At 45.2% G+C, this 22,606-nt stretch overlaps 1 protein-coding gene across 7 annotated transcripts in view; it reads left to right on the plus strand.

Annotated features, from left to right (window-relative positions):
* Positions 1-22,606, plus strand: part of LOC123757411 (optineurin) — a 490,032-nt gene that overhangs the window by 73,617 nt on the left and 393,809 nt on the right. For all 7 annotated transcript variants that reach the window (XM_069326928.1, XM_069326927.1, XM_069326933.1 and 4 more), the window contains one exon: positions 18,477-18,641. In XM_069326928.1, coding sequence (XP_069183029.1) covers positions 18,477-18,641 — 165 coding nt within the window. The remainder of the gene's footprint in view (positions 1-18,476; positions 18,642-22,606) is intronic.

Raw genomic sequence — 22,606 nt, forward strand, 5'->3', positions numbered from 1 at the left:
AATATTTTCCAGTTTCCAGAACAACCTCTTATGTGGAACTCTTTCGAAAGCCTTTTTTAGGTCCAGATAGATGCAGTCAACCCAGCCATCTCTTTCCTGTAATATCTCTGTGGCCCGATCATAGAAACTGAGTAAATTCGATACACAGGATCTTCCTGATCGAAAACCATACTGTCTGTCTGATATTATATCATTTCTCTCCAGGTGTTCTACCCATTTAGTTTTGATTAGCTTTTCCAATACTTTCACTATTACACTTGTCAATGATACAGGTCTATAATTGAGGGGGTCTTCCCTGCTGCCACTTTTGTAGATTGGAACTATGTTAGCCTGTTTCCACACGTCTGCTACGATTCCTGTACACAGGGATGCCTGAAAGATCAGGTGAAGTGGAATGCTGAGCTCAGATGCACATTCTCTCAGAACCCATGGTGAAACGCCATCTGGGCCAGCTGCTTTGTTCCTCCCGAGCTCCTTTAGCATATTTTCCACTTCATCTCTAGACACCTCTATCCGCTCTATGTTGTTCTCTGGAATTCTTATTGTGTCTGGTTCTCTGAAGATTTCATTTTGTACAAACACACTTTGGAACTTTTCATTTAATGTTTCACACATTTCCTTTTCATTTTCCGTGAATCTGTTTCCCATTTCCAACCTCTGGATATTATCCTTTACCTGCAATTTGTTGTTTATGAATTTGTAGAATAGGCCCGGTTCTGTTTTACATTTATCTGCTATCCCTTTTTCAAAATTTCTTTCTGCCTCTCTCCTTACTGCTGTATAATTGTTTCTCGCATCTTTGTATCGCTGGTATGTTTGGGGGTTTGGCCTCTTCCTATACTGATTCCATTTTTGTGTCTTTTGGTCTCTTGCCCTCTCACAATTTCTGTCGAACCAATCCTGTTTTCTGGTCCTGCATCTCTGTTTTGGTATAAATTTTTTTGTGCCTTTATCATATATTTCACAAAACTTGCCATACATCTCATTCACTTCCTTGCCTAGCATCAAGTCTGTCCAATTATACTCACTAAAAAAATTTCTAAGGTCACCATAATGTCCTCTCCTGAAGTCTGGTTTTTCAACTGCTTCAACCTCCTTATTTTCTTCCAGCTTATAACGCATTGCATACTTTATTCCCAAAAAGACATGGTCACTTTTACCCAAGGGAGGAAGGTACTGAATGTCAAATATCTCTTCCTCCTTCCTGGTAAATATCAAATCTAGCATGGAGGGAACGTCCCCTTCCCTCATCCTCGTAGCTTGTTTAACATGTTGATACAAGAATGTTTCCAGGATGAGGTCTACAAATTTACAGGTCCAAAAATCTTCTGTTTTAGCTTCATATGCTTCCCAGTCTATGGATTTCAAGTTGAAGTCACCGACTATCAACAGTCGTGATCTATCGTTATCCGCTCTCGCTATAATCTCTCTCATTATTGTTATAAGACCTTCACGTTTACTATCTAGCTCCTCCTTTGACCATGTGCTGCTTGGCGGTGGACTATATGCATTTATCATCATTAGTTTATCATCCTCATAGCAGATCTCTAGTGCTATTATGTCAACTTCTTGTGGATTGGCAGTCATTATTTCCTTCACCTTTAGGTGTTCTTTTACCAGCACAGCAACGCCACCGCCTTTCCTAATTTTTCTGTCCCGTCTCCAAATTGAGTAGCCCCTTGGGAATATGACCTCATTTAAAATTACATCTTCAAGTTTTGTCTCCGTGAGTGCAACAATGTCTGGTGTCTGCAGCTGTATTACATCACTTAACTCCAGTATCTTCGATCTCACTCCATCTATGTTGGTGTATGCAATCTTCAGGAACTTGTTCCCCCTCTCCTTATTCTTCACTCCCCCTCTCTCTATTGATTTTGTTGGTTTGCCTTTATGTACCACTTTACTGGTTTGCCTACCCCTATCACTTTGTAGAAAAAAGAATTTATTTCTTCTTCATTCCTGCTCTCATTTAAATGTTTTGCCTCGGCGAGGTTCAGTTTCAGCTTCTCTCTATCTTCTTTTGAAAGATCTCGTCTTAACGACCACCCTTTCCCATCCTCATCCCTTTGCAATTTTCTAGCATTCCTTAGTACTTCTTCCATCTGTTTGGCACCGTTTAGGGTGATCCTCAAAGGTCGATCTTTCCCTTTTACGTACCTGCCTATGGTGCGCTTATTTGTCTCGGTCTGTTGCAGTTGCTCGTACCCCTTGGTTCGGGTACTGTTTCTGGAGGCAACCTTTCCGCCTTCTTTGGTTTCCTGGCTTACCCCTGCTGGTTGGCTTTTTGGGGTCTTGCAGCTCAACTCTGAGAAGTGTATTTTCGATGTTCAGAGCTGGATTTCTTGGGACACTGTGTGTCAGCAGCAGGGGTCCAACCACTAGAGAAGAAAATCGAGGCAATCAAGGAACTCCAGCACCTATCCACTCCAAAGAAGTTGCAAGAATTTCTTGGTGTGGTGAATTTTTATCATCGATTCATCCCACATTGTTCGGATATCTTGCGACACTTGTACGACCTCTTACGTAGTCGGAAACACACGTCCCGTCTTCTGTTGGACTCCCCAGGCAGAGACAGCATTCACCAACAAAAAACACAAGCTGGCGGAATTCACCTTAATTGCACACCCAATGTCTGACGCTCCCACCAATCTCTCTACCGACGCTCAAGCACAGCTATTAGTGCTGTACTACAACAGCTCATTGAAGGAGAATGGCGCCCAATTGCATTCTTTTCAGCGCGCCTGTCACCCGCTGAAGAGAAGTACAGCACTTTTGATAGGGAACTGCTCGCCATCTACGCAGCCATACAACATTTCCGGCACTTCTTCGAGGGGCAGAATTTCCACATCCTCACAGACCACAAACCCCTCACGTATGCACTGGCTGCCAAGGGTGATGCTCACTCTCCTCGAGTAGCCAACCACCTGAGATTTATCTCTCAATTTACCTCGGATATCCGTCATGTCAAAGGAACTAACAATATCATAGCCGATGCACTGTCTTGACCCACCATAAACCACGTCGTGACAAACCCAGCTCAGGTGGACTATTGTGTAATCAGTAAGGCCCAACGGGAAGACCCTGATCTGCAGCGATTATGAACATCTGACACAGCTCTCCGGTTCGTCGAGATTCCCATGGAAGGTGGTGGTAGTATAATCTGTGACACCTCACGGACGGGAGCACTTAGGCCCTACATTCCTGCCCAGTTTCGCTGAAAAACATTCTCAGCGTTTCACTCCCTAGCACACGCAGGAGTACGTGCTTTCCAGAAACTACTAACGGAGCGTGTCGTATGGCCAGGAAGAGCCCTCTTCAACAGTTCCCGTTACCTTCTGACCATTTCGAGGTGGTGCATGTAGACATCGTTGGACCGTTACCGTCGGCAAGAGGATATTCTTATCTACTCACCTGCATCGATCGATTCTCCAGATGGCCGGAAGCAATCCCATTAATCAACATCTCAGCTGAGTCAGTGGTCCAGGCTTTCCTTTCTGGATGGGTCACCCGTTTTGGCAGCCCCTCTGTCATCATCACCGACCAAGGACGACAGTTCGAATCATATCTACGGAAGGAATTTATGGAATTCCTCGGCACCACACACAACCGAACCATAGCATACCACCCTGAGTCAAACGGAATGGTAGAACGCTGTCATAGACAACTAAAAGCCGTTCTAATAGCTCAAGCACGCCCTGATGATTGGATCAACAACCTTCCATTACTCTTGCTTGGCATTCATTCGGCCACGAAGGAGGGCAGTGGATTCTCGGTAGCAGACTTAGTATACGGATCTAGCCTACGGCTTCCGGGCGAATTCTTAACCCCAACGCCACTTATCACACCCCCAGACCCCACTTTTGTCCAGAAATTGCGGGCGGCCATGACAAACATTCGGCCTACACCACCACGCCAACCGACAACTCGTGCTACATATGTGCCTTCATGAGCTCCACACAACTGAACACGTGTTTGTAAGAATCGACGCTGTTCGACGCCCTCTACAGTCACCTTACAAAGGACCATTTAAAGTGGTTTCTCGAACACCGAAGTTCTTCACCATTGAACGCCGACGACAGCGGGTAAACATCTCCATCAATCGCCTTAAACCAGCACACTGTGACGCTGCCCCAGACATCTCTCCAGAAACACATCCACCTACTACGCCGTTCACTTTTTGATCACTGTTACCATCAGCACCGCCACCTACGACAATGGACGATCCTGTACAACCTCCCATCCTACAACCCCAGTTACCAGCTGCACCACAACCTGATCCTACGACGATGGACGATCCTGTGCGACCTCCCACCCTGCGACCCCAGTTAGATGACATCAGCGAAGAGGAGGAAGTTAACTTTGAGGGTTATGCAACGCGAGCAGGGTGTACAATTCACCGACCAGCTAGGTTCCTTGATCAAGTGTTTTTCCTTTTATCCCCTGGGAGGGGGAGTTCTGTAGCGAGTAGATTATCCCAATAATATACTCGCTCCAAACGCATTGGCATAATGAGAGAAGCAAAGCTCTTCTTAGTACTAATTATGGAACTCAAACCTTTCCCAACTTCCACATACTATTCCTGTCAACCTTTGGAGAATGGTGAGGTGTTGCCCGAGCATATAAGCAGCAGAGTGGCGAATAATAACTAGTCGACTTTCAAGTGTGGTCTAGAACAGACACTTGCGAGATACTGTACCGACTCTCAGTGCGCTCAACTCACACCATTGCTCACCAGAGTTTCACCTGCATACTTCTGTATACTCGACCAAATATATATATATTCTATTAGTGTTTGTGTTTATTGTCACCATACTTTACGTAACAATAGAACCGTTACAATCTCTTTCATTATTGTTATAAGACCTTCTCGTTTACTATCTAGCTCCTCCTTTGACCATGTGGTGCTTGGCAGTAGGCTATATGCATTTATGATCATTAGTTTATCATCCTCATGGCAGATCGCTAGTGCTATTACGTCAACTTCTTGTGGATTGGCAATTATTATTTCGTTCACCTTAGGTGTTCTTTCACTAGCACAACAACGCCACCGCCTTTCCTAATTTTTCTGTCCCGTCTCCAAATTGAGTAGCCCCTTGGGAATATGACCTCATTTAAAATAACATCTTCAAGTTTTGTCTCCGTGAGTGCAAAAATGTCTGGTGTCTGCAGCTGTATTACATCACTTAACTCTAGTATCTTCGATTTCACTCCATCTATGTAACATATATGTCAGTAACATATATGTTACTGATCACATGCGTTGTAAGGCTCTAGTAGAATTCCAGGACCTCTACTTTGGTATGAGTCAATTTGTTTTAAATTTACTAAACACAAGGTGTATTGGAGACACTAAATCTGAACGGATTGAATGAAGAATGTTTGTTGTCTGTGTGTAATATTTATTGTATATATGTAATGTTTGTTGTCTATATGAACAATCTACTAGAAGGAATACTGAATTATATGGAACATGTTTGCTGATGATGCCAAACTACTTGGGAAGATAAGAAATTTTGAAGATTGCCATGCTCTTCAAGATGAATTGGATATAATAAGTGTATGGAGCAACACCTGACTGATAGAATTTAATGTGAATAAATAACACGTTATGGCATGTGGAATAGGACAATAGACCACACACAACATACAAATTATATGAAAAGCTTTCAAGAGCTCTGATAAAGACAGAGATCAAGGCGTGGTCCTGAATAGAAAACTGTCCCATAAGGACCACATAAAAACATTGTGCAGGGAGCCTTTGCAACTATTTTTCAACTTCAGAATTGTTTTTAAATACATGCTGGCACAATATTAATGAAACTGTTCATAACCTTTGTAAGACCAAAATTGGAATGTTCAGTGGTTGAATGGTGCCCATATCTCAAGAAGCACATCAATTAACTGGAAAAGGTGCAGAGACATTCAACTAATGGCTACTGGAACTGGAATACAAGAGCTACAAGGAGAAGCTAAAGGTGTTAAATATACCAGTTATAGAAAATAGAAGAAAAAGTGTTGATATGATCACTACATACAAAATAGTAATAGGATTTGACAATATTGACAAAGAATTCTTGAAAGCTGCATCTTCAAGAACAAGCATTCATAGACTCAACCTAAGGAAACAAAGCTGCCAAAAAACCAGCATTGAATCTAATGAAACACCATTTTCTGGATGAGCCCCGGAGGCTCCCTGAAGCTATGCAGCCTGATATGTGCTATATTGGTTTGGGGACATCAGTTACAGAAGTTCTATTGCCAACCGGGGACCACAAGCCAGAACCTGGCCCCCTTCAGAGAGGCACAGGAAGCAATGGCTCATATGAGCACTCTATATTTCAAGTATGTCATGTCTGCCATCAACTGGGGAAGGCATCCAGAAAGATAGGTGAACAAGTACAAACCCTCTACTGGTGAAAATTGTAACCTTTGGCTCTGTTCGGACATAAAACTTCCCCTAAAAGAGTACAAACAAGCAAATCGTCATCCAACTAGTGCGCCCACTTGTTAGTGCTCCCCTCCCCCTTCTGAGAGGGGGGAGGGAGAGCCTGCTCAGGCGAGCCAGCAGCTCACACCTCCAGTTCATAGAATGATGAAAAAACCACCAACTGGAGTGAGGGGAGGGTGTCAGGGAGCTTCCGGGGCTCACCCGCAAAATGACATTTCATTACATTCAATGCTGGTTTTCTGAGGGGAACCCTGTCAGTTCCCTGAAGCTAACTACCCACAGATAAATAAAAAGAGGGACTAAATTGGAAGATGGCAGCACCGCAGGTCTCAAGACGAAGACAAAGACGAGACTCCAGGACATGACAGTCGGCCCATGCTACACAAAGCTAGAGAGGGCCAGGAACCTTGACAAGATACTTGGTGGCCAGGATCTTGTTCAATTTCTAAAATCCCCATGCCCAAATGTCAACCCAAGACATAGGCCCAAAAGCCACAGCGAGAGCAGCAAACTACAACACATCACGGGCATGTGGGGAGACCGCAGGCTGGCTAGACTTGAAAACCCTGTGGACAACCTGAGAGACCCGAGTCCTGGAACAGGGAACCAGGATAACCTGAGCAACCCAGAGCATGTCCATTGTTTCTGAACCAGAGGCCTGCAGGTAGTGATGTAAAGTCGCTACCAGACACAAAACTTGATGCATCCCCAGCCTAACCAATCAAGCATCAACAACTCACGGATTCCTCCGGAAGCCCGCTGTCTCATTCTTTGCTAGAAAAGAAGGAGAAGGCTGCAAATGAATAAAACGACCCCCAGGACCAAAGGAGCAAAGCCCTCTGCACCTGAGGAGAACATGAAGCTCCCCAACCTGATCCTCAGAAGCTAAAGCCACCAAAAACAAAACTTTCAGAAAACAAGCATGGACCGAAGGGGCCACTACAAACCGAGGAGAGGAGAGGAGAGAAACAAGAGCACCCTGTCCAAAGACCAATGAGGCACAGAGGCACAGGTGGCGTATGAGTAGGCCGGAGGTGGAAAATGCACAAAATAGCTTACAGAATGGAGCAGAAGTGACATCCACCCCGAACGCAAGGTGAAGCAGCTCCGCCAACGCCGCATGAAAAAAAGCAACGGCATTCGGCTTGAAATGCCGGTCCTGAAAAGACTAAGAAAGGACAAAACAACCAGATCAGATACTGACAAGACCTCACAAAGGGAAAGGAAATGGCGAAATATCCACTAGGAGATCCGCGGTTGTTCAACGTCCTCCCAGCAAGCATAAGAAATATTGCCGGAACAACCGTGGACATCTTCAAGAGGAAACTAGATTTATTCCTCCAAGGAGTGCCGGACCAACAGGGCTGTGGTGGGTATGTGGGCCTGTGGGCCGCTCCAAGCAACAGCCTAGTGGACCAAACTCTCACAAGTCAAGCCTGGCCTCGGGCCGGGCTTGGGGAGTAGAAGAACTCCCAGAACCCCATCAACCAGGTATCAACCAGGTATCAACCAGATGTCATACTGTCTCAAAGAGGAAGACAGCAGATGGAACACCATCAAATAAGCCACCTGATCACCATATAAAAGGCGATACACCCGTGTCAAAAAGACCAAACGCAAACAGCGGAAGAGTAGGGCAAACCAGCAAGGTACCTCAGAGGCCTGACCCTTTGAAGGAGGCAGAGCTGTGGAAAAGCTCTCAGATTTGGACACTGAGCAAGCAGTGCCTGAAACCAAGGTCGGGCTGGCCACCTTGAGGCCCCAATAAGATGCGAGTCATGCCAACACCCAGAGCAACAGCTGGACCGGGTGACGACCTCGCAGTCAGGAAACGGTGCCATGTACAAAGGGAGATGCCGAGACGATGCCAACGCGAAGAGTCCACCTCCGGGCACCCAAACGTCTGACAAAGCCAAAGGAAGGAGGCGGCATCGACCGTCCACTCCATGGAAAGAGGAAGGAAGCACATCAGGCTATCTGCCAGGACTGCGGACACCCATGAAAGCGAACAGCATGGAGAGCCAGCCTCGAGAACTCGGCAGAAGAGCCACTTGAAGCGACCAGACCCAAAGAGCCACGGACCGCAGATACCCTCCCTGGTTGAGACAATGAACCACAGAGGCACAGTCCGAAAGGAGCCGGATCACAGAGCCCCAAGGGATCCAAACCCTCACAGCGCCTGCCATTCAGCTGCAAAGACCTGCATCGTGCTGTGAGCCCAACGGAAGGATGGAGCTCTGTGCCCCTTGCTGGCCTGGTGAGCACTTATCACAAAGCCCCAGTCGAGGGATGAGACAACCGGTAACACATTGAGCAAGGGCAAAGGAAGGCGCCATGGCATTGAACATCGAAAAACCGTAAAGAGGAAGCCAGAGTCGCAGCAACCAACGCAAGGACATCAGGTTCAAACCCAGCAATCCCAAGAGTGGCGAAAGGGGCTGCCCCGATGGTACCAGAACAGCCACTGAAGCTAAACCCTGCCCAGTGAGAAAACATGCAATGCAAAGTTCCGGCACCAGCACAGCTGCTCGAGCAACTGCTGCGTGACCTGTGTTCTTCCCACAAATACAGCTGAAAGCGGGACTGCAGCTGAAGCAAAGCCGCAGGAGGGAAAGAGACAGACGCTGTCCAAGAATCCCACACGAGGCCCAGCAAAGGTCAAACCCGGGAAAGAACCAACTGGGACTTCCGCCAAGTTACCAGGAACCCAAATCCAGCAAGATGGGGAAGCATCAGATCCCTGGCCAGCAGACAAGCAGACCGGGAGGCAGCCCACACCAACCAGTCAGTGAGGCAGGCTGTCAGCCAGAAAGTTACCTGAATCACGAAACACCCTTGAGCAAGAGAAGAGGAACCGAACTCAAAGAAAACTGGATCCAACACCGAGGCAAAACCTGGGTTCCACTGGAGGCACGCGCCATGGGCATCCCAAACCCCCCAATGGAAATCTGAGAGGAAGAAAACCTCTGAAAAATGAATCCGAGAAACCACAGGGCAACCGAAAATGAACCCGGGAGTAGCCCTATCTACCACATTTACCAGTGGAATGATGCACCACGAGAATGAAAAGCCTCCATAGGCATTTATAAAAAGAACATAATATGGAATGGTAAGTCACAGGACTCTGATGAAAAGACTCACGGCAAAACAGCCATAATACAGACAGGATACCAAAAGCCAAAGGTTTGGGAGCCGGAAGAGCATATGACAAGTGCACTGGGCCCAAAACTTGTGCCTAGAAGAACAGAAGCAAAACTACCACAGAACCACAGTCACGAACCAAGACTGTGAGACAAGACCATCACCCAAAGTTCCCAGGGGAAACATACAAGGGAGGATGCCATAACATAAAGAACAAGACAGAGAATGTCGTGCAGCAGCAGTAGCATAACCATGGATGGACCCAAGGAAGGTATGCACAGTAGGAGTGGTGTCCCAAGGAATGGACCTAAAGCAAACAACACGTACCAAGGGCACTATGCACTCTGCACCAGGCCCGGATTCTTGGAACTCCATATTCATCAAGAACTGTAAAAAACCACTATCGCAGGCCCTTCACATTCTGTGGAGACTAAGCCTAGATACTGGCGTTATCCCTGACATACTAAAAACAGCAGAGATAGCACCACTCCATAAAGGAGGAAATAAGGCAGAGGCAAAAAATTACAGACCGATAGCACTAACATCGCACATCATAAAAATTTTTGAGAGAGTGCTAAGAAGTAAGATCACAAAATACATGGAATCACAGCATCTCCATAACCCCGGACAACATGGTTTCAGAACAGGGCGCTCTTGCCTGTCGCAGTTGCTGGACCACTATGATATGGCATTAGATGCTATGGAAAACAAACAAAACGCTGATGTAATTTACACAGATTTCGCAAAAGCTTTTGATAAATGTGACCATGGTGTTATTGCACATAAAATGCGTTCAAAAGGAATTACCGGGAAAATAGGCAGATGGATCTACAATTTCCTGACTGACAGAACCCAATGTGTAATAGTCAACAAAATAAAATCCAGCCCATCAACCGTGAAGAGCTCAGTCCCCCAGGGTACTGTGCTTGCTCCAGTACTTTTTCTCATCCTCATATCGGACATAGACCAGAACACAACCTATAGCACTGTATCATCCTTTGCAGATGACACTAGGATTTTCATGAGAGTTGGCAACATAGAGGACACGGCAAACCTCCAATCAGATGTAGATCAGGTCTTTCTATGGGCTACAGAAAATAATATGGTATTCAACGAGGATAAGTTTCAGCTCATGCGCTACGGAAAAATTGAAAATATAAAAACAGAAACCACGTACAAAACGCAGGCAAATCATAACATAGAACGAAAAGGCAATGTAAAGGACCTGGGTGTACTCATGTCGGAAGACCTTACCTTTAAAGAACACAATAAAGTAGCCGTCACAACTGCAAGAAAAATGACAGATTGGATAACAAGAACTTTTCACACTAGAGATGCTATACCGATGATGATACTTTTCAAAACGCTTGTGCTCTCTAGAGTGGAGTACTGCTGCACAATGACAGCCCCTTTCAAAGTTGGAGAAATTGCTGACCTAGAGAGCGTGCAGAGATCCTTTACTGCTAGAATCCACTCAGTAAAACATCTAAATTACTGGGACCGACTAAAGAGCCTAAATCTGTACTCCCTTGAACGCAGGCGGGAGAGATACATAATAATTTACACGTGGAAAATAATTGAGGGGCTGGTCCCAAACCTGCACACAGAAATAACACCACATGAGACCAGAAGACATGGCAGGATGTGCAGAATACCCCCGTTGAAAAGCAGAGGTGCAACAGGTACTCTGAGAGAGAACTCTATCAACATCAGAGGCCCGAGACTGTTCAACACGCTTCCACTACACATAAGGGGCATAACTGGCAAACCCCTCACAGTGTTCAAGAGAGAACTGGATAAGCACCTCCAAAGGATACCTGATCAACCAGGCTGTGACTCATACGTCAGGCTGCGAGCAGCCGCGTCTAACAGCCTGGTTGACCAGTCCAGCAACCAGGAGGCCTGGTCGACGACCGGGCCGCGGGGACACTAAGCCCCGGAAGCACCTCAAGGTAGCCTCAAGGTAGGGGGAGAAAAGAACCCCAAGAACCCAAACTTCCAGAGGAAGATTGATTGATTGATAAAGATTAAGCCACCCAAAAGGTGGCACGGGCATGAATAGCCCGTAAGTGGTTTTAAGCCATTCCCAGTATCAAGAGCTGATACTGGAGATCTGTGGAGGTGCGAATGCACCCTGCATGATGGGAGATCTGTCCCTTGTGAATGTGTTAAGATGAAGATGAAGCCACCCAAAAGGTGGCACTGGCATGAATTGGTAAGTGGTGGCCCTTTTGAGCCATCACCAGTATCAATAGATGATACTGGAGATCTGTGGAGGTGCGAGTGCACCCAGCGTGACGGGAGATGTCTCCCGTGTTTTAAACAGAAGATGAAGATGAAGCCACCCAAAAGGTGGCTCGGGCACGAATAGCCCGTAAGAGGTGGCCCTTTTGAGCCATCACCAGTGTCAATAGATGATACTACAGATCTGTGGAGGTGCGACTGCACCCTGCGTGACGGGAGATGTCTCCCGTGTGAATGTGTTAAAATGAAGATGAAGCCACCCAAAAGGTGGCACGGGCATGAATAGCCCGTAAGTGGTGGCCCTTTTGAGCCATCACCAGTATCAAGAGCTGATACTGGAGATCTGTGGAGGTGCAAGTGCACTCTGCGTGACGGGAGATGTCTCCCATGAATGTGTCCAAGATGACGATTAAGCCATCCAAAAGGTGGCACGGGCATGAATAGCCCATAAGTGGTGGCCCTTTTGAGCCATTTCCAGTATCAATAGATGATACTGGAGATCTGTGGAGGTGCGACTGCACCCTGCGTGACGGGAAATGTCTCCCGTGGATGAGTAGATTGATGATTGATGAAGATTAAGCCACCCAAGAGGTGGCACGGGCATGAATAGCCCGTAAGTGGTGGCCCTTTCGAGCCATTACCAGTATCAAAAGATGATACTGGAGATCTGTGGAGGCGCAACTGCACCCTGCGTGACGGGAGATGTCTCCCGGACCAAGTGGTGACCAAATGGTCTCCAGAGGAAGAGAGAAAAGAAAAGGGCACCAGGGGTAACCAAGTACCCAAAGCAGCCTTGGAAACAAGAAAAAGAACTCGCCCAGAGGCAGAGGAAAAGAAAAGGGAATGCAGGAGACAAAGCTGAGGTGAAGGCTACAAATAGAGAACCTCAGGAGTGCCAAAAACGCAGCATGACCCCTGCAAGCACAACAAGAGGAGCACTGCCATTCAGACGTTGAAAATGGGGGACAGATACACGGAACATGAAAAGGAAATGTGTGAAATATTAAACAAAAAGTTCCGAAGTGTGTTTGTACAAAATGAGATCTTCAGGGAACCAGACGCAATAAGAATTTCAGAGAACAACATACAGCACATAGAGGTGTCTAGAAACGAAGTGAAACAAATGCTCTTGGAGCAAAGTAAGAACAAAGCAGTTGGCCCAGATGGAGTTTCACCATGGGTTCTGAGAGAATGTGCAGTTGAGCTCAGCATACCACTTCACCTGATCTTTCAGGCATCCCTGTGTACAGGAGTCATAGCAGATGTGTAGAAAAAGGCTAACATAGTTCCAATCTACAAAAATGGCAGCAAGGAAGACCCCCTCAATTATAGACCTGTATCAAGTGTAATAGTCAAAATATTGGAAAAATATAATATAAACTAAATGTGTAGAACACCTGGAGAGAAATAATATAATATCAGACAGTATGGTTTTTGATCTGGAAGATCCTGTGTATCGAATTTACAGTTTCTATGATAGAGCAACAGAGATGTTACAGGAAAGAGATGGTTGGGTTGACTGCATCTATCTGGACCTAAAAAAGGCTTTCGACAGAGTTCCACATAAGAGGTATTTCTGGAAACTGGAACATATTGGAGGGAAAATTTTCTGACTGATAGAAAAATGAGGGCAGTGATCAGAGGCAATGTATCGGACTGGAGAAATGTCACAAATGGAGTACCACAGGGTTCAGCTCTTGCACCGGTGATGTTCATTGTCTACATAAATGATCTACCAGTTGGAATACAGAATTATATGAACATGTTTGCTGATGATGCTAAGATAATAGGAAGGATAAGAAACTTAGATGATTGTCATGCCCTTCAAGAAGACCTGGACAAAATAAGTATATGGAGCACCACTTGGCAAATGGAATTTAATATGAATAAATGCTATGTTATGGAATGTGGAATAGGTGAACATAGACCCCACACAACCTATAAAATATGTGAGAAATCCTTAAAGAATTCTGATAAAGAAAGAGATCTAGAGGTGGTTCTAGATAGAAAACTATCTCCTGAGGACCACTTAAAGAACATTGTGAGAGGAGCCTATGCCACGCTTTCTAACTTCAGAATTGCTTTTAAATACATGGATGGTGAATTACTAAAGAAATTGTTCATGACTTTTGTTAGGCCAAAGCTCGAATATGCAGCGGTTGTGTGGTGCCCATATCATAAGAAGCACATCAACATACTGGAAAAGGTGCAAAGACATGCTACTAAGTGGCTCCCAGAACTGAAGGGCAAGAGCTACGAGGAGAGGTTAGAGGCATTAAATATGCCAAAACTAGAAGACAGAAGAAAAAGAGGTGATATGATCACTACATACAAAATAATAACAGTAATTGATAAAATTGTCAGGGAAGATTTCCTGAGACCTGGAACTTCAAGAAGAAAAGGGCATAGATTTAAACTAATTATACAAAGATGCAGAAGAAATATAAGAAAATTCACTTTCGCAAACAGAGTGGTACACGGTTGGAACAAGTTAAGTGAAAGGGTGATGGAGGCCAAAACCGTCAGTAGTTTCAAAGCGTTATATGACAAAGAGTGCTGGGAAGACGGGACACCACGAGCGTAGCTCTCATCCTGTAACTACACTTAGGTAATTACAGCGAGAGAAGTACAAACTCTCTTAAACAACCAACAACACCTCAGCAGCGATGCAGGAACTTAGAGCAATCCACATACCTCCATGCCCCTAACAGAGCAGATATAACCCAAACCAGAGATGTGTCACTGGAAGAGCAAGAGTGCAAGACGAAAGCGAAAAACGCCCCCAAAAAGCGAGCGCAAACTCCCAGGTGTCACATGTAAACAAGATGGAGCGCGGGCGGCCAGGTGTGAAAGCATCCCAGTAAAGCAAAATGGCTGAAAACAAACATCCAAGCCAAAAGCAAATGCGCCGGATGGAATGGTTCTGAAATCATGTCAGCAAATGTGGTAAAACCAGAGTAGAAGGGTAGAAGAGGACAAAAACCCCCTTCTATAATGCAAAACCCCAGCCCAGAAGGCACAAAGGCCCAAGCAGGGGCACAAAGCCAAAGCGCTCGTCCCGGGTTACCCATCAAAGCCTCGGGAAACCCTGATAGAGACCCTCACCCTCAAGGCAGAGCCCTCATCCACACCTACCACCCCTGAAGAAAAGGCAGAGTCCAGGGAAATGGCTTCAAAGAAAAGTCTGCCAGGCCGACCCAGAAGCCTCGGCAGGATAATCTGGCACAACAACCTCTGTACCCAAATCGGAAGGGGCAGTCCCTAAAGCCACTCGATCTAAACCCTACCCTGACTGCGAAACCCACAGACATTAAGGAGTCGGCAGCTTGGGAGCAGGGCGAACCACGCCCACCTGGGAAGGAAGCGGGAGCACAGGCAAAGCGAAAGTCAATGCGACAAGCGCCCCCAAATCCAGGGCCCCAAAACCCAAGCATGGCAGCTCCAGGGCTTCTAACCGAACAACCAACTTGGCTCGTTGCAACAAAAAATATGTAGCATGCAACTCTTCTGAAACCTGACCCCTGAGTTCTTCAGACAAAGAACTGGTAACTGTAGCACAAGTGGAGAAAAAGTCCGACACGACTCCGAGTCGAAGGTGTCACCGACCTAACAGGTAGCATGAAAGTGGCACCACGGATGATCTTCACCCCTGAGACAGGGGCAACGAACAACCAACAAACTCACACAAGGCGAAAGAGGACTCAGAAGACATGCTAATGGTCATCCTAAACCCTATGGGGTTTTCCAAGGCCCAAATGGTGAGTAACCCCTACAGGGGGAACCCAGGCACTGGGCTAGCTAAGCCAGTTAAACCCTGTCTAATACCAGGCAAACTGACTACCAAGAGTAGTTGTGAAACCTCGAGGGCACCAGAGGAAGACTACCAAACACAACCTAGATGGACCTAATAGGAAGCTAGGCAGACCTCGAAAAGAAATGTTTAAAAATAAAAGCATAAAAACCCTGAAATCCCAGAAACAAACAAACTGGCAGTCAGAGAGAGACTCGTCTGCCACGTGTGTGCAGGCTGTGCTTGACCACAGTGCACCCCACCCAGCAACAATCACTGCCTACCCAGGGCATGGAAATCCTTACGAACCCCCACCCAACCCCAAGGGTGAGGCCAACACCAAGTGACGGAGACCCTTATGAGAGTGAGTCACGAATGCCTCAGGGAAGAAAACCCTAAACATTCAAAGTAGTACATGTACTTACAGGGCGTCTAGGAAAGTGCGCTTTAGACGCACGCTGCCCTGCGTACCGAAGAACACCTGGTGTTGCTTATCTGGGGCTTTGACTCAAATATAGAATTATTTAATTAAGAAAATTAATATAATCGAAGGATCACCCACTTTTGAGAAAAGAGGGAAAACAAATAAAAGTGATTATAAGACTGACACTATAGAACCAGTTCCTATGTATATTAAAATTATTTAACAATCACTTAAAGAGAATAAATGGACTGTATTATTAATTGATTAAAGTTAAAAGCCTCAAATATCAACATTGGGGGGGGGGGTTATTTCTAGACGTTCATATGTATCTAGGAACCAGTGTGGTTCATCACCAGTTCATTAATGGGGTTTGTAAAATAATAGAATCTTACCTAGAACGTAGATTCTAAAGGATCATAAAATATTAAATGATCAATATCTTGAAAGATAATTAAATCCTAAGAAATAATAAATGCAAACTTATTGAGTACTGAGCAGTAAATTATTGCTTTATATTATTCGTCTTGATCATCATATATAGAAATTAATAATGGTATTAGTCAAATTTTCTACGAAACAAGATTTAGTCTCATCTGTAAGACGACTTCACTAAGTCCGTTTCGATACACGTCGTGATCACAAAGTCCTAGTAAGGAAGAAACACCAATGGTGAACATTGTAGATGAAGGAGGAAGTACTTGGTTCAGCCTTTTCTACATGCTATAATCAGGGAAATTTGAGTAGCATTTGACTAGGCTATAAATTACTCCAATATTCACTGAAATTGGAAATAAAACTGAAAGAAACTAACATGGTATTGATGGTCTTCACACAACTTAACGACAGGCTATCCATAAATACACAATCTAGAATGATGCATCAGACTAAAATGTATACTTAATGTAGGCGTGTTGGAACACTAAAGCCTGCCGATATCGCCTCTGCCAGTCCCTGACGTTCACTGCTGTGGACGTGTGATTACAGGCCGTGACTATCTTTGTTGACGCGCAGTTGAACAGTTTGAGTACTGTAGACCACGTGATCTTATTAAATGGCTGCCGTCCGTGGAGGCACGTGTGCACCACGCGACGTCCTGTGCTTGAAGCTTGAAGAACGCCTCCTTCCTCCCACCACTCCCAGTCACTCATGCGCAGAGACGCTCATAGCGATCCCGGACGTAAACCATTTCGGTTTACTACTAATTATTTGGGAACTGAAGAAGTACAATTTGAACTATCATCACCAATAAATATACTGTATTGGATAATAATACCCTCTCTCGCAAGGCAACTGATCCAATCAACACTACAAATTGAACAAGAAGAGCCGACGTGTTTCCATCCTACGCCACAGTAATATTTCACTAGAATAACCAACTTGGTTAAATACCCGAGCTCGGCACGCATAAACACGCAAAATGGTTATTTCTTTCATAAAGAACAATAATTTTAGAAAGAAAGAGTTATTAACTGAACTCTATATTTCTCTAACATGTGTGGGAGATTTCATGTTTAAGCTTGCAATCGACGCATGGCGTCATGATGGCTGGGAATTTTCTGGCCAAATTATGCCTCACTATGGAAATGCCAATTGAATTAATTCTACATATTAGTAGTGTTAGTAATTACTATGGTTAATACAATAATGATGTATTATAATACATAAATGATGTATTAGTGTTGGAAACTTTCCAACACCTTGCCAACACACCACCCACACAGCTAGCATAACCACACAGGGCAAAATCCAAACAGGCAAATGAGGCCAGAGGTAACGTGTGTCCCCCAATGCACATCAGTCAAGAACTAGTGGTGTAAGCTGCTGGCTCTTCTGAGTGGGCTCCCCCTTTCCAATCTCGGGATGGGGGGTGGAAGAGCGCTAACAAGAGGGCGCTAGTTGGATGACAATTTACTTGTTTGTTTGTTTTCTTTTGGGGGAGTTCTTTGGCTCTGTTCAGATGTTGGTTGCAATTTTCACCAGTAGAGGGTTTGTATTGGTTCGCTTACCTTTCAGGGTGCCTTTCCCGGTCAATGGTAGACATGACATACTCTAAATGTAGAATGCTCATATGGCCATTGCTCCCTGTCCCTCTCTGAGGAGGGCCAGGTTCTGGCTCATGGTCCGCGGTAGGCAATAAAACTCCTGTAACTGATTTCCCCAAATTAATTTACCCCATATAAGTATGGATAGCTTCAGGGAGCTGATGTGACTCTCCCCAGAAAGATATTAGAAAGTTTTCTTTTGCAAACAGAGTGGTAGATGATTGGAACAAGTTACATGAGAAGGTTGTGGATGCCAAAACTGTCAGTTGCTTCCAAGCATCATATGACTAAGAGTACTGGGAAGATAGGACACCGCAATCATAACCCTCATCCTCTGTCTACATTTAGGCAATATATATTTATAATTTTCCATATGTCATCTTTCAGTCACCAGAAGAACCTCAACCACATTTTCAAGAATTTGATGAGACTATTAAATTATTAAATACGCGTCTGGAAGTGGCAGAGAGAAACCTGCGGAAAGTTGAAGAGGAAAGGGAGAAACTAATCTCTCAGAGGTCAAGGCTAGAAGGAGACATCACACTACTCAAGGTGAGTCACTTATTCCTGCTTATTATCTTATTGTTAACTAGTTTACTTATGTAACTCCCTGAGGCCCAACTTTAATTAGTTTAGTTAATACAGTGGTACCTTGCATAACGATCGCCCCACAAGACGAATATTTTGGGTAACGACTGGCCCGATCGGCGAGAAATCGTCCCATATGACGAACGCTCGTTTGTGTAACGTCAACACCACATGGTGGGGTCACGCCGCCACTGTCGACAGTGTTGTATTGGTGTCTCACACGACCAGTATCCGTCTGTATCGCTCCACACACAATTCTGATATTCGTGTTTTTTTTGTGTGGTTTTGTGACTACAATTCTGAACGCATGATGTCGTCTAAGAAGCAGCCTGCGAAAGCAGGAGTTTGCAAGGGGAAGAAAGAGGCAATCACTGTGGAAGTGAAGAAAGAGATCATAGCAAAGCACGAGCGTGGCATTCGTGTGGTTGATCTTGCCAGGGAGTATGGCAGGGCTCCCTCAACAATATCCACCATACTGAAGGGCAAGGATAAATATAAGACGCTTGATGTGGCCAAAGGAGTTAGCAAGCTCACCAGCAAACGTCCAAAACTCCTGGAAGATGTGGAACGGCTACTGCTGGTGTGGATGAATGAACGACAATTGCATGGCGATTGTGTCTCTGAAGCTATCGTTTGCGCTAAGGCTAGGATGCTGTATGTGGACCTTGTCAGGAAGATACTAGGTGCGTCGTCTGAAGATGAGGAGGTATTTAGGGCAAGCCGTGGCTGGTTTGAGAACTTTAAGAAAAGGAGTGGTATACACAGTGTTGTGCGACATGGGAAGGCTGCCAGCTCTGATAAAGGTGCTGCTGAGGCTTTTGTGCCAGAGTTCCAGAAATTTGTTGATCAGGAGCAGTTTCTGCCACAACAATTTTTCAATTGTGACGAGACCGGCCTTTTTTTGAAAAAACTGACGAAGAGGACCTACATCACGCAAGAGGAACAATCATTGCCTGGCCACAAACCGATGAAGGATCGCCTTACTCTCGTGCTCTGTGCCAATGCAAGTGGCGATTGCAAGGTCAAGCCGCTGCTCGTCTATCACTCAGAAAATCCACGAGTGTTCAAGGTGTTTAAGGTGCACAAGACACGGCTGAATGTGATGTGGAGGTCGAACAAGAGGTCCTGGGTCACGCAGATCTTCTTTAGTGAGTGGGTAAATGACGTTTTCGGCCCCACAGTGAGAAATTATCTCGTCGACAAGCAGTTACCACTCAAGGCCTTGCTTGTGCTCTATAATGCACCTGCGCATCCTTGACAACTGCAAGATGATCTGTTCCCTGAAAATCAGTTCATCACCATCAAGTTTCTTCCTCCAAACACCACGCCACTCCTCCAACCCATGGATCAGCAGGTCATTGCTAACTTTAAGAAGCTCTATATGAAGGCCTTGTTGGAGAGATGTGTTCATGTGATTGACACCACAGAGCTGACCCTCAGACAATTCTGGAAGGAGCAGTTCAATATCATGGGGGCCTTGCGTTTGATAGATAAGGCCTGGGAAGGGGTGTCACGGAGAACCCTACACTCTGCATGGCGAAACCTGTGGCCTGAGGGTGTCCCTGAGCGAGACTTCGAAGGTTTCGGTCCTGCACCTGCATCTGCATCCGCACCTGTGGATGACCCGGAGGCTCTTTTAGTGGATGATATTGTCGCTCTGGGACACACACTGGGTCTGGAGGTGGATGCCGCTGATGTGCAGGAGTTGGTGGAGGAGCACAGTGATGAACTGACCACCGAGGAACTCCTGGAACTGCAGAAAGAGCTGGTGCAACAGGAGGTACAGGAGCTCTCATCGGGGGAGGAGGAGGTCTGCGAGGATGCTATCCCATCTAGTGAGATCAGGGATATGCTGGGCATGTTCGAAAAGGTGACAGCATTTGCGGAAAAGCATCACCCTGATAAGGCGGTGACAACACGGTGCGTGAACCTGTTTAATGACAATGTGCTGTCTCGATTTAGGGACATCCTCAAACGAAGACAACAGCAAGTGACACGCGATATGGTCAGTGGACAAGGTGGGAAGAGACGTGCTAGTGATATTGAACCACAACCCGGTCCTAGTGGGGTTAAATTCCCGAAGAGAGCGAGCCCGCCTGACCCAGAGGTGGTGTCTCCCTCCTCCTCATAAGCCCTCTCCTCCCTCCCTCCCGATCGGCTCCCTCAAGCCAGCAACGACTCTTCATAAGGTAAAGTGAATATACACATGGAAACAGTCAAACAAACATTTATTTAACATGTACAGTATAATATTACCAGTGTATAATGTCATTGTTGTTTTAGGGGGTGGAACGGATTATTTGTATTTACATTGTTTTGGGTGGGGAAAATTGTTTTGCATGACGCCGGTTTCACATGACGATGGCGGTGTTGGAACGGATTAAATTCGTTATGCGAGGTACCACTGTATATTATGCACCCCATACCCATCTTGTGGGTGGTAGTGGAAAGGGTTACAGAGGCACATAAAGGGCTCAGGGACTGAACCCAACAATTCATTTAGCTAAGCAAGTTACAATCTTGATGAGCTAGTTACAAAATTCAGTATACCACATCGACAATGGGTTCGAGATCGACCACAGAAAAATGAGGGCCGTAATCAGAGGCAAGGTATCGGATTGGAGGAATGTCACGAGTGGAGTACCACAGGGTAATGTTCTTGCACCGGTAATGTTCATTGTCTACATAAATGACCTACCAGTGGGAATACAGAATTATATGAACATGTTTGCTGATGATGCTAAGATAATAGGGAAGATAAGAAAACTAGATGATTGTCATACTCTTCAATTATGTGAGAAATCTTTAAAGAATTCTGACAAAGAAAGGGATCTAGGGGTGGTTCTAGATAGAAAATTGTCACCTGAGAACCACATTAAGAACATTGTGCGAGGTGTGGGACATTTGGGGCTTGACTATATTTATTTAATTATTAAAGTAATGAAATCAATTACGAAGGACCACCCGCTTTTATAGTAAAGAGGGAAACTAATAAATGTGATCATTTGAAATTCCTAGAGGAACCAGTAACTATGGATAAATACTAGAAAATATAATCACTTGAAAAATTAATGGGCTGTATATATAATTTAATTGAATCAAAGCCTCAAACACCTACATTGGGGGGGTTATTGCTAGAACTTCATATATGTCTAGGAACTAGTGTGGTTCGTACACCAGTTCATTATGTAATAACCTAATCCTATGACCAATTAGAGAATCAATAGAAAATTTGTCACCAATAAGAACATAGATTATGAATATCAGAAATTAATGATTATCATAAACACGTGTTAAATCCAGTGCACAGCGATCAATAGTAATAATTCAATACAGATAATTTGAATAATGGAATACGGAAAAGGGTCTTAGCTTGAAGACGTTTTCCAAGACATCAGTCATGAATCATCCTCGGAATCTCCGGAATTCATCATGGAACACTGGGAGATGAATAACACGGGAAAGTAGCAGCTCGGGGAATTCTTCACACGCAAGCTGTAAATCAAGATATATTACGTAGCACCATATTAGGCTGCTAAATATCTCTATTCAAGAAATTGGAAATGGAGAGTGGAAAATTATACTAACATGTGTTTTATTTATGTCGCTCGGCGTGACGACAAGCTACCCTGCTGTAAACTATCTCTAATGATGCATCAAAAGGGAATAAGTGTACTTAGCTAATAGGGCACTGTATAAGTTGAAGCTTGCCGAAGCTCGCGTCCTAGGCTCTAGTGTCGCAATGGCGAACACGTGGCGTTTAGCTTGGCCTAGATGTCGATGCGCTTCTCTGGCCGGTCCCGATGGATTACACGGAACAATTGACAAGTTCCGGGCTGAATGTCAAGTTAATTCTTGTTGACGATTCACCACGATGTATCCTAGGACACTGACACCAAACGAGTTGCTGAATTCAGCAACTAGTCTTC

This window comes from Procambarus clarkii, chromosome 19 (genome assembly GCF_040958095.1).
Source record: "Procambarus clarkii isolate CNS0578487 chromosome 19, FALCON_Pclarkii_2.0, whole genome shotgun sequence".
Classification (NCBI taxonomy): domain Eukaryota; kingdom Metazoa; phylum Arthropoda; class Malacostraca; order Decapoda; family Cambaridae; genus Procambarus; species Procambarus clarkii.